The 16,471-nt window shown below is 42.1% G+C and overlaps 1 protein-coding gene across 1 annotated transcript in view; it reads left to right on the top strand.

The window, feature by feature from the left end:
• Positions 1 to 9,202, top strand: part of TRPC5 (transient receptor potential cation channel subfamily C member 5) — a 1,029,186-nt gene extending 1,019,984 nt beyond the window's left edge. Inside the window, exon 11 of the mRNA XM_085606697.1 lies at positions 6,484 to 9,202. Coding sequence (XP_085462823.1) covers positions 6,484 to 7,179 — 696 coding nt within the window. The 3' untranslated portion in view covers positions 7,180 to 9,202. The remainder of the gene's footprint in view (positions 1 to 6,483) is intronic.
• Positions 9,203 to 16,471: the final 7,269 nt, after the last annotated feature.

Genomic DNA, 16,471 nt, shown 5'->3' with positions numbered 1-16,471 from the left:
AATTTGGCAACCAGTAACCCGCCAAACCTAGTGATGGCTGGCCCTAGTATAGGTATGATTACAGCCAGAAATTCAGATAATGGCAAGAATTTAGAGGTACCAAATAACTTACCATATGAGAAAATAATTATGCCACCGACAGGTAAGGAAAATCACAGGAAAGAGACCCTGGAGCAGGCAAGAGGCTCACGTAATACAGATCATCACAAAATTACTGATACACCAGCAGTCATTAACTTACCACCAGAATGCGGGGCATATGTCGCTGTCCTTTCTAATGTACCTAAATTACGGGAAGATCAATTAGAAACCAATGAAACTCTTAAAAAATAAAACACTGCACTGGTAATAAAAAAATTGTGGCTTTCCCACAATGGGGGCTGATCAGATAATACTTACTCAAAGAGTTGGATGGATAGGCCCAATACCAAAACAATTTGATGGTGACTGTATAATAATTAACTTTAGGTCACCAGGTTGGGCATATAAATCCCTACTAAATGCTCCTCCCCCTTCATGTTGGGATATTAATACAACACTATTGCCATTGGGTTATTTTTACAGATATTTGCCAACAAGTGATTATATTGCCAACCGAAAGGCATACTATTCTAATACCAATTCATTAGTATCCCGACCTACATGTTTTTCTATCCCGTTGTATAATAGATTCTAGCCCCTGAGCCCTAAGAAGGATAATGATTGACGTGAGAGACCGGACGATGTATTCCCAAATGACGAATCAGATAGGAGGGTAGTTTTAAGACCAATTGAAAGGGGAAATGAAATCAGTAAAGAACAACTCCCATATATAGACCCCAAGCAGGTGGATATAGGTTGTGATAGTACTGGGGGTAACGACCTCGCTGTTACAAATAATGTTAATGATTTAGTAATTGGGTTACAGAATGTAGTGACCCCGGTGAATGTAGCCGCAACTACAAATCCTACCACTAGCCAAAGAACGCCAACAATAATACAAGGGGGTTATACACTTATAACATGGAATATTGCAAGTCTTGGTATAAAATTAGATACCCCTTTTTGGCAGGACTTTATCTCCTGTGGCAATGATTTTATTTGCCTACAGGAAACATGGAGTACAGTCCTGGTTGTAGTTGAAGGATACTCATCATATTGCTCGAGTGCGACACCCTCCATAGCAGGAAGAGCTAAGGGAGGATTGCTGCTGCTCATATCAAATAAATTACTTGGGTGCAATATTATAAGCTACTCATCCATCCATAATCATAGCCAAGTATTGAGATTCGAGTTCCCAAAGGGCAAGGACTTGGTTTTAATTAACTATTATAATTCTACCTTTACCAATGAGGAGGATCACTAGATGCATTGGAAAAGGAGATAGATAGGGTATTGGCACTCTCTGGTAAACTTGCCATTATTTTATGGGCTGGCGATTTTAACATACAAGCATGTCTTTCAACACAAACTAATTCATGTGGGTTTATGAAAGCCAAAAGTAATATTAATGGGAACAATGATAACCTGTTACACTTTCCTCGTTGTAGATATGGTATGATCTTAAACACGATAATGGCAAAATTCGACCTCGACTTATTAGATTGTTCGATGAGAAAGGGCCATATTAAATGCCCAACTTTTACTGGGCGGAATGTTTTTAGTAACATAGATCATATTTTGATTTCTAAAAATAGTTTCTATACTGATCTATGGATATCTGAACTTGTGGTGAGTGACCACAATAGCATTTCTATAGCACTTTTAGACTGGGGTAATAAACTCACGAACACCGAGGAATGTATCTCGGATATTCTCCCTGTTCGGCCTAATGGCATGAGAATCTAGTGGGTTGGAGTAGAACCACCCAAAGTTCAAAAGGAAGTGGTCACAAACTGTAGAAAAGAAATAGATTATTGCCTCAGTGAAGAGGTCCTCCCTGATATCCTGTTAGATGCATTCTCTGATATAAGCAGATCAATCAAGAGTTTACTAACCAAAAGTATTAAAAATGCGAAAAAAACTGGCTCGAGGTGGTTTGACTCAAAATGTACTCATGCATTACAGAAATTGAAATTGGCGCTGGGGACCAAACCCCCAAATTAACTGTATATACATGAGTTACGAGTTGAATATAAGCAAGTTATATTGGCCCACAAAAAAGAGCTTCGAGCAGATGCATGGGACAAATTAAGTCTGGCAGCCAATACCAATAACAGTAAACTTTTTTGGGAAACTGTAAATAGTCCCTTCCTAAAAGACAATTGTATCCCAGAATTAACGTCCTATGTGAATTGTACAGAATGGATCGAACATTATACTAATATTTTTAACCCAGATAGGGTGCTATCAACTGTACTTTCAAATGACGATTTTACGTGGCCTACATTGCCCATGCTAATTGATGTGGAAGAAGTACAGGAAGGGCTAGTTAATAGTAAGGGGGGAAAAGCACCAGGTCCGGACGGAGTCCCGATCGATTTATACAAGAACTAAATGGATCTATGGGCCCCAATCCTTACGAGGGTTTTTAATATTGTGGCTCTAGGGAACTTCCCAATATCTTGGGGTCAATCATTAATTATCCCACTTTATAAAAAGGGTTCCTGCTCTGAAGCCTGTAATTACCGTCCAATATCTTTATTGGATTCTTCAATAAAGGTTATGAGCAGGGTTCTCTTAAAAAGATTGGAAACCTGGGCCTTGGACTATAAGATTTTATCTCCTGTCCAATATGGATTTAGGAAAGGCCTAGGTACCTTAGAGCAATGTGCGAACCTCGATTTGCTAATTAATAAATACACATCAGTGAAAGGGGGTAACTTATTTTTATGTTTTGCTGATTTAAGCAGCGCTTTTGATTTAGTGGACCACTCTCTTGAATCTGGGGCCCCGAAAGAGATAGTATTCTTTTTGGCACGAGTATACGAGAGACTATCCTGTAGTGTACGGTATGGGCCAACTGGTGAACGAACCCCCTTTTTTGATGTAAGACGAGGTATCAGGCAGGGGTGTGTTTTGGCCCCCCTTTTATTTTCTTTATTTATTAATCAAATATCCACGGTTTTAAGTCAGATTTCAGCAAACGCACCAATGATAGATAAAAAGGCAGTCCCAATATTATTATATGCCGGCGATGCTGTTTTATTATCCCGTACCCTGATAGGCCTTCAATGGCTCATTAATAATTTTACAGATTTTATTAGCGGCAGGAAACTCTTAATTAATAAATCAAAAACTTTTACTATGACATGTGGCAAGAAGTCGAACTCATCAAGGTCCTTTTTTTTAGATGGCTTTAAAATTCATGCAGTTAAATCCTTTTGCTATTTAGGTATTACTTTTGCTGGAAATGGTAAATGGACCAATGAACATGAAAATATCAGATATAAAATTATCAGGAATACGAATGGCATATTTAGGTTTGCAGCTAAATTAGGGGATCGGAGGGTAAAGGACGAACATATACAACGCAAGATGCATTTCCTCAGCTCTGTATGGGGTTGGAATATGGGGCCATTGTCCCGCTGACCAACTCCAATCAGACGAAAACAGTTTTCTTAAACGGTTGCTGAGTGCACCTGCCTCAGCCTCCACTGAGTTAATTCATCTGGAAACTGGTCTTAATTATATATTTGACTTGGCTGCATTGCGCCCCTTACTTTTATGGCGTTCCATCTGGTCTAAGAGTGAAACTGAGTTCACACAGTTTATAATTGACTGTCTAAAGTTGGACCTTTGTTCCCGTATACCGTGGATAAGATACATCAACCACTGGTATAACCTCTTGTTCGATTTTAATATTGTTGATGAGTCCGAATATCCAATAACATTATCTAAAAAAGAGATAAAAGATTATTTTTTGTCCTACAAGAGGGGGGAACGAGTTAAAAAATTAATTGGGACCCAAAGAACACTTGTGTTTTATAGGCAACTTGAACTCAAAAGTGGGCTTCAGCCGTATTTGGTAGATGTGTCAAGATCTTCGCATCGATTTGTATTAACACGCCTTAGGCTGGGAATTGCCCACCATCTCGTAGCCTTTCCGGTTATGGGAAAAAGCTCTAAAGTGAAGTGCCCATGTGATAATATTTGTAAACAGAGTTGCTGCCATTTTTTACTATTTTGTAAATTTTATGTATCACTTAGGAAATGTTATTTAAAGCCGATCTTTTTAAAATATAATACCCGACTAACTGTAAATGCTATGAAATTACTTTGTAAATTTGAGAGCCCAGATATTTGTTTTTATGTAGCAAATTTTATAATGAAATGTAGAGCTGCTAGAAAGTCGATAGTACTATGAAATTCTGCTTTAAATTGTAAATTTGCACCGAAGCATATGTCACTTTATAGCGATTTTGCACAGTCTTATGTACTGTAACAGTTAATCAGACGGATATTTGCACATCTGGATTTTGGCATTTGACACTTTAGTACTATGCTTTAAATTGTATATTCGCACTTAAGCATATGTCACTTTATAGCGATTTTGCAGTCTTATGTACTGTAACAGTTAATCAGACGGATATTTGCACATCTGGATTCTGGCATTTGACACTTTATAGCATATTGCACTTTGATGTTTTTTCCATGAACATGTTTATAATAATTGTATAGGTCGAGGAATACGGATGAATTTGTGTTCATAATAATTATACATGAAGAGGAGTACCGATATTTTAAATTTTGAATTTTATATATGTTGATATAATTGTTTAGCTTATATGGTTGTGTTATGCAAACCGAATAAAAGCTTTTTGAACTGAACTGAACTGACTATGAGAGACCATCCGTCCGTCCAGTTTATCGAGAAACGGGCAAATAAACAGAATCATTTCTCTGTCTACTTGAGGTTCATGACACCGACCTGGGAAGAGGGCAACCATCAGTTAGGGTCAGCTTTGCAAGCTTTCTGCTGGGCTGAGGCACGGTCACCACTTCCTACAAAATGGTAATAACTTTTACTATTCGGCAACTGCAAAAAGGTCTCCACATATAAATGATTAAACCATACAGGGCCAGATTCCTAAGTTGGACTGGCCTATAAGGCAGTGACCGAGGGACTGGTCTGACAGGTAAGTGTGGGGCTTGTTTTTAAGTCGAACCGGGGCAGTGCATGCGCTGTTCTGTGAGGCTTGCTGGATTTAGGTAGGGACTTGAAGCTCCGCCCACTCTCTGCCCTCATTTTTCATTGGTGTGTGTCATTGTCCACTATAAACTGTGGCTGTTCATTGGTCAAAAGACTTAGTAGTCCCCCCATAGTTACGGCTGGTCTCATTTTGTAACCTCCCATGGCGACACTCCCTGTTACGTGTGTTGTTGCTCGGTAGGCTTTAATTACAGCCTTAGAGCACTATTATCTCAAATAGCCTTGTCCTGCCTAACGCTTTTTTTTATTTTAAAAGCACGCATTTGCAATGCAGTAGGTCTCGTATTTGCGAGAGTTTAAGCTACTGGCATTGTAAATGGCAATGCCTTTTATTTATGTTTTAGAGACAAAACATAAATAAAAGGCATTCTCATTTACAAGGCCAATAGCTCCAACTCTCGTAAATGCGGGACCTATTGCATTGCAAATGCTTGTTTTTTTCTGTTTCTGAGCCTGTTTTCTGCTCTGCTGGGCCGGTTTTTACTGCTGATCTCCCTGATTTTGTAATAAGCATTTCCTGCAGCAGCTCAAAGCCACGCAGTCTTACATTCCTTGCAAAACACTTATACAGTGACTCTTTTCAAGTTGAAACCTGGACAACTTGAAAACATGGGGGCCACTTTTATTTTGGCTCCCCGGCTTATTTCCTGTCCCAGTCTGACCCGGAAGGATTTAAAAAGGCTCCCCCAGGCGTAATGTACCTAAAACCTTGATATAAATCCAAATCTAACCGTGCATCGTTGTACATGAATCACAAAGTCATAGTCAAGTCCAATCTTCCATATTTTTCTTTAATGTTTGCATTCTATGCACACATTAAGAATGTACAGTTAGAATAGGCGAACAAATATTTGCATCCACGGAGGAGTGGCAAGATGCGAGCAAAGCAGATTTGCTGAGCATCTAGAAAGAAGGACTTTGGTATAATCCGGCAACATGGGGAGAGCCCTGTCAACACCACTCTGAGGGCTTAACTTGAACCCAAGTAGACGCATGCTGTATGGTGCACTTGACAAATCAATGAAGATTTATCAAAATACAAGTTTGAAGCGGTGGCAAATAGATGAAAATGAATTGCTATTGAAGGAAAATGAAATACATTTGTGAATTGTTAACTTTTTGCAACTTGGGGCTTATACAATGACAGTATCCACATTTGTACAATCACAGGAAATTAGCGAAGGATACCGTGTGTACAATTTGGGTACTTTTCAAACTTTTCACGTTGTCTGTGTAAACTGGGTTACTAGGCTATGATTTGAGATTGGGAGGTTTGTAAGATTGGGTGTAATGCTCTCCAAGTATTTCTCTGTTACTAGCATGATAACCACCTGAATGTTCTCTTGTTGTAGGAGCTGAAGCAAGACATCTCCAGCTTCCGGTACGAGGTCCTGGACCTCCTGGGAAATAGGAAGCCTCCTAGAAGAAGCTATTCCACCAGCAGCACCGAGGTCTCCCAAAAGGATGAGGCGAACGATGAGCGCTCCAAAGATAAAAGTGTTTCCTTCGGCGTAGCAAACAAAAAAAAAGACTTTAACGTTTCGGCGCTAATAAAAACGATGTCTGGTATTGAAATTGTGGAGGAGAAGCCAAAAAGCAATGGACTAAGCAAGCGATCCTTTATCCGCAATGGCAACAAGCTACAGAGGCTTTCCAACTCTAAGAAAGAGTCCTTCAAGAGACTGGGCTTGCTGTTCTCCAAGATGAACGGACACATGCCCGAGCCAAACTCAGAGCCGGTGTACACCATCTCTGATGGACTCATTCCTCCACACTGCATGTGGCAAGACTCGAAGGGGTCGGAGGCCTCCAAAAGTGAAATTAACCTCAATGAGGTGGGCTTTAGTGGGAGCACTTCCGGACAACAGAACAATGAATGTCCTCCCGTCTCTGCCAACTCCCTTCACTGTGCTTCCAGCATTTGCACCTCGAGCTCCAAGCTCCTGGACTCGACAGAAGACGTCTTCGACTCCTGGGGCGAGGCGTGTGATTTGCTCATCACCCAGTGGAAGGATGGACAGGAAGAGCAGGTCACGACTAGACTATAAATTGAACCCTATGGAAAGACTGCTTTAGAAGTTAGAAAAAAATATTTATATTTAGTTGCTATCACAGATGGATGGGATTCGGGTTGCATTTCTGGGCACCAGAAATGAGAGTGGAACTCAATTTATTTTGGCCCTTTTTGCAGCCATGTTCGCCATATTTTTATTTTTTACGCAGACGGGTGCTGGATAACTAAGTATATGGCTTTAATGAGAAGATAGGTAACGAGCCAGCAGTGGAGTGGACTGGTGTGTGATTCTATTAGCTGTGATTTTCCTGCACTTTTCACTGTACGTCTCATGGCTGGCTGACAGCTCCATACAGCATTGATCTCTGTAATCCACAAGGACTGCCCGATCGATCTGCTGCAGTGTGCGTGTAGATAGGAGCAAGAGCTTCTATCATTAGATACTTATCCTTCTTTCACAACCTCCACCGCTAGCACTGTAGCTCTCTGTTGCTGTGTCATGCATACTAATGTCTTACCTTGCGATTCGCTCACTGTTTGTAGCATGGCGGTCAAGGGATGGCCAAGGTAGGCCAACTTCAGGATGTCTACGCGAGATAAATTTACATACAGTTAATTTAAAGTAGTTTTTGAAGTCAGTGGTTATCTTTAAAATCTGGCATGGATCACAGCCCTGTCCTCCCATTGCCTATGTGGCACAACATTAGAGATCACGCTGAGTTAGGACAATATATAGGTGGGGGGGGGTGAAAAACTTTTAGCAGAGGTAACTTTAAATATCACAAGTCCCATAAGTTATATTCATTAGCACCAGGTCTACCTACGTTCTGTGCGGAAGGACCTTCTAGTCGTCATCCTTGTCCTGGGGTGGAATACAGATATCCTTGTTTATTTGGGGGGCTAATTGCAACTTATGTCAGAGAAAAGAGACTGAAATTGGTGGACAATGTATGCTGTGTGCTCAGCTCGATTATTAACGAGGATGTGGCGGGAAGGGTTCAAGCGCGGTCTACGTGTTGCCGGTTTGCATGGAGTGTTGAGAGATCTCCTTGCATGTGGGTGCAGTAGATTTACGGGGTGGGATCTTGCGAAACCAGGGACACAGGAGAGACTGTGAGGGCAGAAGTGAATGCATGGATGCACGGTACTCCAGTGCACTCACTCTGACCTTGTATTCATCTTACCCGCGGGCTCTCAATTTACTAGCAAGTGACCATCCCTTTACACACGAGCCTCAAAATGTCAGACCCTCTGGGTGACCCCATCGCCGAGTCCCAGGCTCTAATAATAGCCCTTGAAACAGAAAGAAATGACCATCTTACAAACACGGGTGTGTTACATTAATTGCACATAATTGTTGATTTCCCACGAAATTATCAGACTGGGAGGCTATAATGAAAACATAATATGCCAGTCTGTATTGCCCGCAGCCATATCAGATCAGGGTCATTTTGCGCCACAAATCTCATCGCTCTTTCTGTCAAATTAAAACGGTTCTGCACCTGCACACAGGCAACGAACAAAGACTTGCGCCAGATTTCAAGAATTCTCGCAGTGAGCAGCGCGTGCAGTGTCTGCAACTTTGCGAGTCAGCTCGCGCGCTCTGCAGCCGGACAGCCTCGCGCTGCGTGCTTATGAAAGAGCATGTCCGGATCTCCCGGAACTCGCAAATTAGAGTAAGGAGACAGACGGCTTGATATCTTGAAAGGAAAAAAAACAGGATAATACAGGGGTGGAGTACGAGCTCGTGATACTGCTCAAGAACTTTTAGGTCACCTGGAACCTGTAAAACTTGCAGCAGCAATAATATTGAGCAAGCTGGCTGGCATCGTTTTTACTACTTGAATAAAAGTCAGCAGAACACAGATTGTGTCATAAGAGCAAAAATAGGAAAACAATCCATTTGCAAATTATCTTCTTTGTGATGCTGCCAATAACAAAAAAAAACTAAACCTTAAATAGCCTTTGATCTAAAAGTAAAACGAACTGGTTATCTGAAAAAAGAAGACAATAAAAACTCCCCTGGGCGAAACAATGAATGACCTAAGTGCAAATTGTGCCCCAAAAAAAACAATCTACGACAAATATGCAGAACAATATTATTGACTAAATATAATCATTATTGACTCAAATTATACGCACGATACAACACAAAGAACTTCAATTGGAATACATATATATATATATATATATATATATATATATACACATATATCTGCCTCTTTCTCTCACAAATCATAAGGTATTGAAAAATGATTCCATATAAATTTCGTTTAATTTCAAAGGCCAAATGTGTCAAGAAATGAGCCCGCTGTGCTCGTCGACACGATTCGCTGGATTAGTATGCTCTGGACCCCTTAGGAAACTAAATGTTTTGCACCATTCATAACCACAGAGCCAACTGATTTTACTCTTTCAAATGTTCTCATCTTAAGTACAGTGTTAGACAGATTTATTATAAAGGAAGGACAGCAAAATTATAGGAACTTTTGTTTACACCAGTGTTTGCCTGAGGGCACATCGACTAAAGCAAATCCTCCGTTTCATTCTCTAAAATACCAGGACAAAAACAGTCCAAATTAGAGTTTATTCCATATTTTCCCTAGCGCCAGCATCATAAACCCACCTTGGTCTCCAGTTTTCCTCCTCCATTCCCCTTCCTGAAAGGGAGCACTTGAACTGCGCACTGTGCTACCATTGCTTGCATCATGATGTGGTTCAACCAATGACAGGCAATCGCGGTGGAAGGACTCTACATAAAATGACATATTGCCCATTGGAGCTCTCCCCTAAATATCAAAATTCCACCTCAAGCCTTTTGTTCCAATTTGGCACCACCACTACCTGGGCCTTAAGCCCGCGACCTTACTTCGCCTTATAGAGGCGCTGGCCCTGACCTTAAGACTCAAAGAGGTTTTTATCAAGGATGTGAAAATAGAAAAGGAACGCTGAAAACAAACCTATGCAGAAGGTGAGCTTTATGACAAGGAACCCAGGGGGCGAAATGAGGACCCGCTGCACACAATGAGAGGTCTGGGGCTTCACGTCAGGAGACCTGAATTGGACAATCTTGGAGCCTTCTCAATTAAGAAAAATTTGTTATTCTCTGTCTAGCATGTCTTTGTTAAAGTCTCCATTACTCATTTAACTGATGTATGAGCAATATGTGTGCTACTTATGGTTTCACAATCCTTAGGTGTTTTTGACCGGGGGAAAAACACTATCTACAGAATGGACAGGAGTAAAAATAAAACTATTTTGCCCCATTGAGTATTACAGTCGGGAATTGGGGTGAACCCATTTCCCTAGCTTGCTGCAGGAGTGTCAGTAATATGGTCCATGCTAACAAGCAGAAAAAACACACGCCCCCTATTTGGAGGTCATGCCAATGTTAGCGACACCTCGTAGACATGATCTAAACCTACTTCTGGTCCCACCTGTCACTGGTTCATCATGAATTCCAGGTGAGAAATCATTCCCATTTAGAACTCTTTTTTCCTTATGATGTTTGCATGTCTATCATATTTCTTCCCACAGTCTCCTCTCTTCCAGATTACATAGTCAGGTTTTTGTATTATCTCGCCTCAGAAGGAGAGGGTGTGGGAGCCCACAACAAGTTCTGAAGTTCTGGTGAAGACATCTGATCATGTTGCAAGCCCAAGGTAGCCTTCTCAGCACTCTGCTGGGTTTGCAATACACAAATAATTTAACATGGTATGTGACCGGCACTCCGAGGTCACTAAGCCCACAACCGTCCTTTCCACTATATAACAGACAACATCCACCAGCTAGTAAAACACTTGGCACAGATACCAGGGATACAGTGGACCACAACAAGGACTATAGCCTCTTATCACTAGACATACTTTGAGCCAGGTCAATGCTCATAATCCTTTCGATGATACCTACCTAGGGTGATAGAGAGTCACCTAACAGCCCTAACACATCTATAAGCAAAGAAATAGATGAAATATCAATAGCAGATACCCCAACAGAAAACAGGTTTAGTTGCGGACAGAATCCTTGAAACCAGGATGTGAAGGTTCTCGAATCCAATACTGCTGCAAGGCCATACTCAATCCTTGAACTGCCCAGCAGCTCACTTTGTTCAGGAGGCCTGACCTTCAGGGGTGTGGACACAACATTGTAGAAACAACCTCTCCGAGTGGTATTAAAACTCTTCCGCTGCACCTTAGATCCACAACAAATGTATTCTCTTTTAGGAAGGCCTTAAAAACCTGGCTTTTCTCTGCATGATCTTCACATTGGTTTCCTTCTCATGGCCTCAGTCGGACTTCACATAGCACCAGGACACCCTTGGGTAACAGCGCGCTCTATAAATAGCAATAACATAACATATTGGAGATATAAAGAAATATAGAATTTACAAATTTGACTAAAATATGTGACCACAATCTTGTTACTAAATCCTCAAAGGAAATAATGGAAGCATATCATTTTGTGTAAGTGCTAATTAAACTTTCCAAAAATGAAGTAATCAAGCAGCTTGTCACCACAATGGCAGGGCATATCTTGCAAAGAGCACCACGTGGACAAACGTGATGGCATCTGAAGACCACCAGAGCTGTTCATGTGCAGAGTCCACGTTGGAGATGCACAGCTCTGCCTGCCCAACAGCCTCAACCCAGGGCCAATAGTACATTTAAGCCATCACCGGCAGCGGCCTCACAGTGCCACCACAGATGGCTTGTAGAGGGTACAGATTGCAATGTATAGCTGGTGTGCTATGGGAATGGAATCACCTAAATGAGAAATTATTAATTTCTCTAGGGTACAGAATATTCTTGCCATGCAACGGTCTCATTACCCTAGTCCGTTCATGGTACTCTTCTGTACATCATTCCTACTATATAAGACCCTTGTTTTAAACGTGCAGCGGTTTCCAAGGTAGCTTTTGTCTTGCGTTAGGTCAACTGATATAGAATGTAATTTTCCAGCAATATTGTGACGGGAGGTGATGGCTTCTTATTCCGCCACGTTTTATTAGCGTACATGTTTTGGCCCATTAATTTGTGCTGAATTTCCGCACTCGGAGCATCACACCTTAACCCAGATTGTTTAAAATGTACATATGGAATTACACACATATTCATGTCGCACAATTATTTCAGTAACTGGCGTGAATGTGTCTAATTCTGTTAGACATACTCAATACATTTTTTAATTACATGGACAGAAACTGTCTTGCAGAGGATCAATACAGCGATTTCACAGTCCTGTTCGAATAAATGAGACACTGCTTCTGTGTGCTAAACAAGGCCTCATTGATTGTATCCAAGATGCGGTGGTTTCGCATCCTTCTCAAAGGAGATTCCAAATGTAGTCTATTTTCATCAACTGGATGAGTGACCACTTAAACCATCTACATACCATAGAATCCCAATAAATTGTTTCCTTTCTCTGTAAGGTAGCTGCCAGACTATGCATTGTTCTGAGAACAATCTATTTACAATGTATCTGGATTAGAATTATCTGAATAACCATTGGCTAAACTGAAAACCCAACCTGGTGTCCTGCTCGGTGACCATCTATGAAGCACACAGGGAGGAAAAAACAACTCGCAAGAACTTGTGGCTGTAAGAGTGGGTCGAAAGAACGTACTAACACAATGCCGCATAATTATTTAAAAAGGAACACCCACTTCCTGAATCCTAGCTGCCATTATAAGGAACACAGCCATAGTATTGGTGTGTACGAGGGAGGGGGTGTCATGAATATGCAAAAATATGAATCTTTTGAATAACGATGACGTCTCCCCACCTGCCAGTGCACTTAACCGCTGCGTTTCTTGGCCAGCCTGGGGGCTGGCTGCACCCTGCTCTGAAGCTGCACTTCCGCCATGGCTGCTGCATTAAGGGGATTAGCTTTTTGAAACAAGACAATCTGTGCGCGCGCCAAGACGCACCGCTGATCTCACTGTAATTGACAGGCCAAGAAAGCATCTCAGGAAGTGAGGAAGGGTCACGGATGACGCGGGGCTGCAGCCGACGCCGCTTTCTGCTGGGTTTGAGGACGCACTGCACAAGCAGCTGTCCTCGCTTCAGTAGGACTATTCTCTGGTGAAAAGAAACTGGGGACGTACGTGCTCAGCTCCTGGCTAAACCCAAGGATACAAAATACGCAGGGCTGCCCTTCCCAAGGGAGTTGAAGGCTGCTCTGTGATTATGGTAGGCGAGGTAGTGTGTTTTTTTTTCTTGCGTAGCAGAATATTTGTTTTAGGCTCGCTACGCTGCCGGGAGGTGCGGGAGGAGGGGGAATGCTCAAGTGAAAACCGGAAATTCTGCAGTACTTTTCCTTGCAAAATCCACAGGTACACCCATCTGTTTGCAAGAATCACAGCGTGGTTGTCCACGGTCACGAGACATTTTAGCTCAAACTGTGTCTCCCACCAAGGAAAGTTGTGCAGATTCTAAATGTAAAGAAACAGCAAATTCTATAAATTAAAGTGGCTGAATCAGATGTATACAAGATTACCCTATCCGATTAAAAACTACGATTGCCATGGTGTCACAATCCAAGCACAAACAATGGGCCTTTGGTCGTGCCAACTCAAGACGGTGCCCTACTCTGCCCCAGTATCCATCCTACAAGGGATGTTGGGACCGCGAGCCAAAGAGTGGTTTCAGGCCGGAAGCAATCTCTCCACTGGATCGGGGTCCACACATAGTGAACCGGGCTTGTAATGTCCAGCACAATATTCTGAAAAGCAGATCATTCGCATTCCAGTCCATTGAAAAATGAGGCATTTTCAGGCATAATAAACGTCTAAAGTTAACACACCTTTTTCAATAGGGGGAGAGCTGTGCCCACCCATCGAGCGGGTACATTTAGGGCACTGGCTTCAATGATGTTCATTCTTAGTGACAAACAGCCCACACCTCTGGGAATGGGGCCATTTGTACGCCCCCAATGGTAGTCTGGTGCCTCTAAGGGTGGTGATGCTCTAAGCGCCTGCCAAGTATTACTTTAGCGTCACACGGGTCATGCATGTACTATACACACACCCCGTCATCACACTGCAGGAACTTACAAGTTAGAGTTTCCTGCATGTATCCCATGACCTGCGTGGCATAAGATGCTGCTCCCACCAGCGACGCCGATACCATCGCGTGCAGCGCTCCATAGTTGACGCTTTCGCTGATGGAAGGCAATCCCTTCTGCCGCATTTCCTCTATCGCAGGCGGCCTCTTTGCCTCCTCACTTGGGAGCACTTTTACTGACATCTTCTGTGAGTGCTTCTGAAATGTGACAAAATAGAACTCCTATTTAGTATACATTCAAAACAGGCTGTGCGCGCAGTGCAAAGCTATGTTGCACCACGTAAGCACTTGCGCAAACTTTAGTAAATACACCCTGTAGTGTCCAAATGATGTTCTTTCAGCGCCACAACACAACCCAACCTACTCGTGAGCACAACTGCAACCTTATTTACTTATTTGTCAGATTTACATGGTGCATAGCTGCCCCAGCAACGGGGCGTCCCAGCGCGACCAAAGACAGTTAGGGTGGCTGGCAGGAAAGCAGTTAGACGTAAAACGGGAAAAGCCAGGTCTTAATGGGTTTTCGAAAAACAAAATGACTCTGGATCTCTCTGATCGAAACCGGAAGCAGATTCCAGAGTTGCGACGCAAGACAACGGAACGAGCGGCCCCCAGCTCTTGCTCTCAGAACCCGGGGGGCACTCACTAACGCCTGGTCAGCCGATCTAAGAGACCGCCGCGGCACATAGAACTGTAGCAAATGAGACAGGCCCAAGGGAGCCTGTTGAGTAAGAATCCTATGCGAAACGCAAAGAGTTTTAAACTGGATTCGCTTCTCAACAGGCAGCCAGTGTAACTTGGGCAGGACATGGGGAAACTGAACAAAATCTGGGCAATGCCACCAGAATACGTGCAGCAGCATTCTGGATTCTCTGCAAGCGCTTAATACAGGACTGGTTGGCCCCAAGATACAGAGAATTATCATAGTCCAGCCTAGACAGAATTGTCGCTTGGATAATGGTCTGACGTACCCTAGGGGGGAAAAATCCGAGCAGAGGCTTCAAGCCACACAACAGTCCAAAACATGTCCCTGCCACGGCTTTAGCTTGTGTATCAAAGGTAAGCCCACTGTCGATCCAGACCCCCAGATTCTTAACTGCCTCTTTAGGCACAGGGGCCGGTTTGAGGCTGTCTGGCCAGCACTGCTCGGACCACAAGTCTCGGTCTTTCCCAAATAACAGCACCTCAGACTTACTTGCATTCGGCTGCAAGCAATTAGTTGACATCCAGCCTGCAACCTTAACCTTCAAGCACGGGGTGCGCCCAATAGGCGTAGGAGGGTCGGATCCATGCCAGATTTTCAGGATACTTACATAAGATACTTTTACATAAATATATTTAAGATGGCAGTTGTTTTCATAATGATCCATAAAGGTTATTTAAAATATGCAGTAAAAACTGCACATTTTGTGGCATACTCTCTCTAGCAATTTTCTTTTCATCCATTTCAGCTAGAAACATTAACCCACTGTCCCTCACTCCATTTTTGTTAGTAACCATTTATTCTTAAATGATAAACAAAACCTAAATATTCTGATTCCAATCAAGGCCCATTTTTAATTTTACTTTGAAGAAATTTCAATCTAACTACCAAAAAGTAAACATATAATATAAAAAAACATAATACGTTATGTGTAATATGGTCCTATAATGCCATCCTAGGGTGCCCATGATATTTACAAATTACTCGGCATTCGGACTCGTGGTTTACGAAGCCCTACATGTAATATTGGACCTTATTACAGTTACCCATGATATATATATATATATATATACCCACACACACAACACCAAGGCAGCGACAGTAAATATAGCTCCATAACTCATGTTATTGATAGGAACTCTACTAATAAACACATTGCTACAGTGCAAAGGTCAAATTCCAGTTTATTATGACAGTAGCTTGTAAATCACATGAGAAAATCTATGGTTTACTGCCTACTTTACACGTGGAAACAACCCCGAAATCCACACAAGGCCTCTTCAATGTGATTTTACCTTACTGCACAATTATAACCCCTTGCATCCTGGTATTGGTTAAATGCAATACCACCAAAAAACCCTGGCATTAAATATATATATATATATATATATATATACAAACACACAGAATGCAAGATGTCATTTACTGCAATTGCTAAGGTGGGGGAGTGGCATTGTGTCCCACTGGAGGCCCTCTCTTGTGAGTCATATATATATATATATACACACATATATATGTTCCCAACATGCTATTTAGAGCAACATATACAGAGCTGCAAGGTG

Source organism: Triturus cristatus, chromosome 5_2 (genome assembly GCF_964204655.1).
Source record: "Triturus cristatus chromosome 5_2, aTriCri1.1, whole genome shotgun sequence".
NCBI classification, from domain to species: Eukaryota; Metazoa; Chordata; class Amphibia; order Caudata; family Salamandridae; genus Triturus; species Triturus cristatus.
The sequence above is the reverse complement of the archived record's forward strand: the minus strand, read 5'-3'. Positions and strand labels throughout refer to the sequence as shown.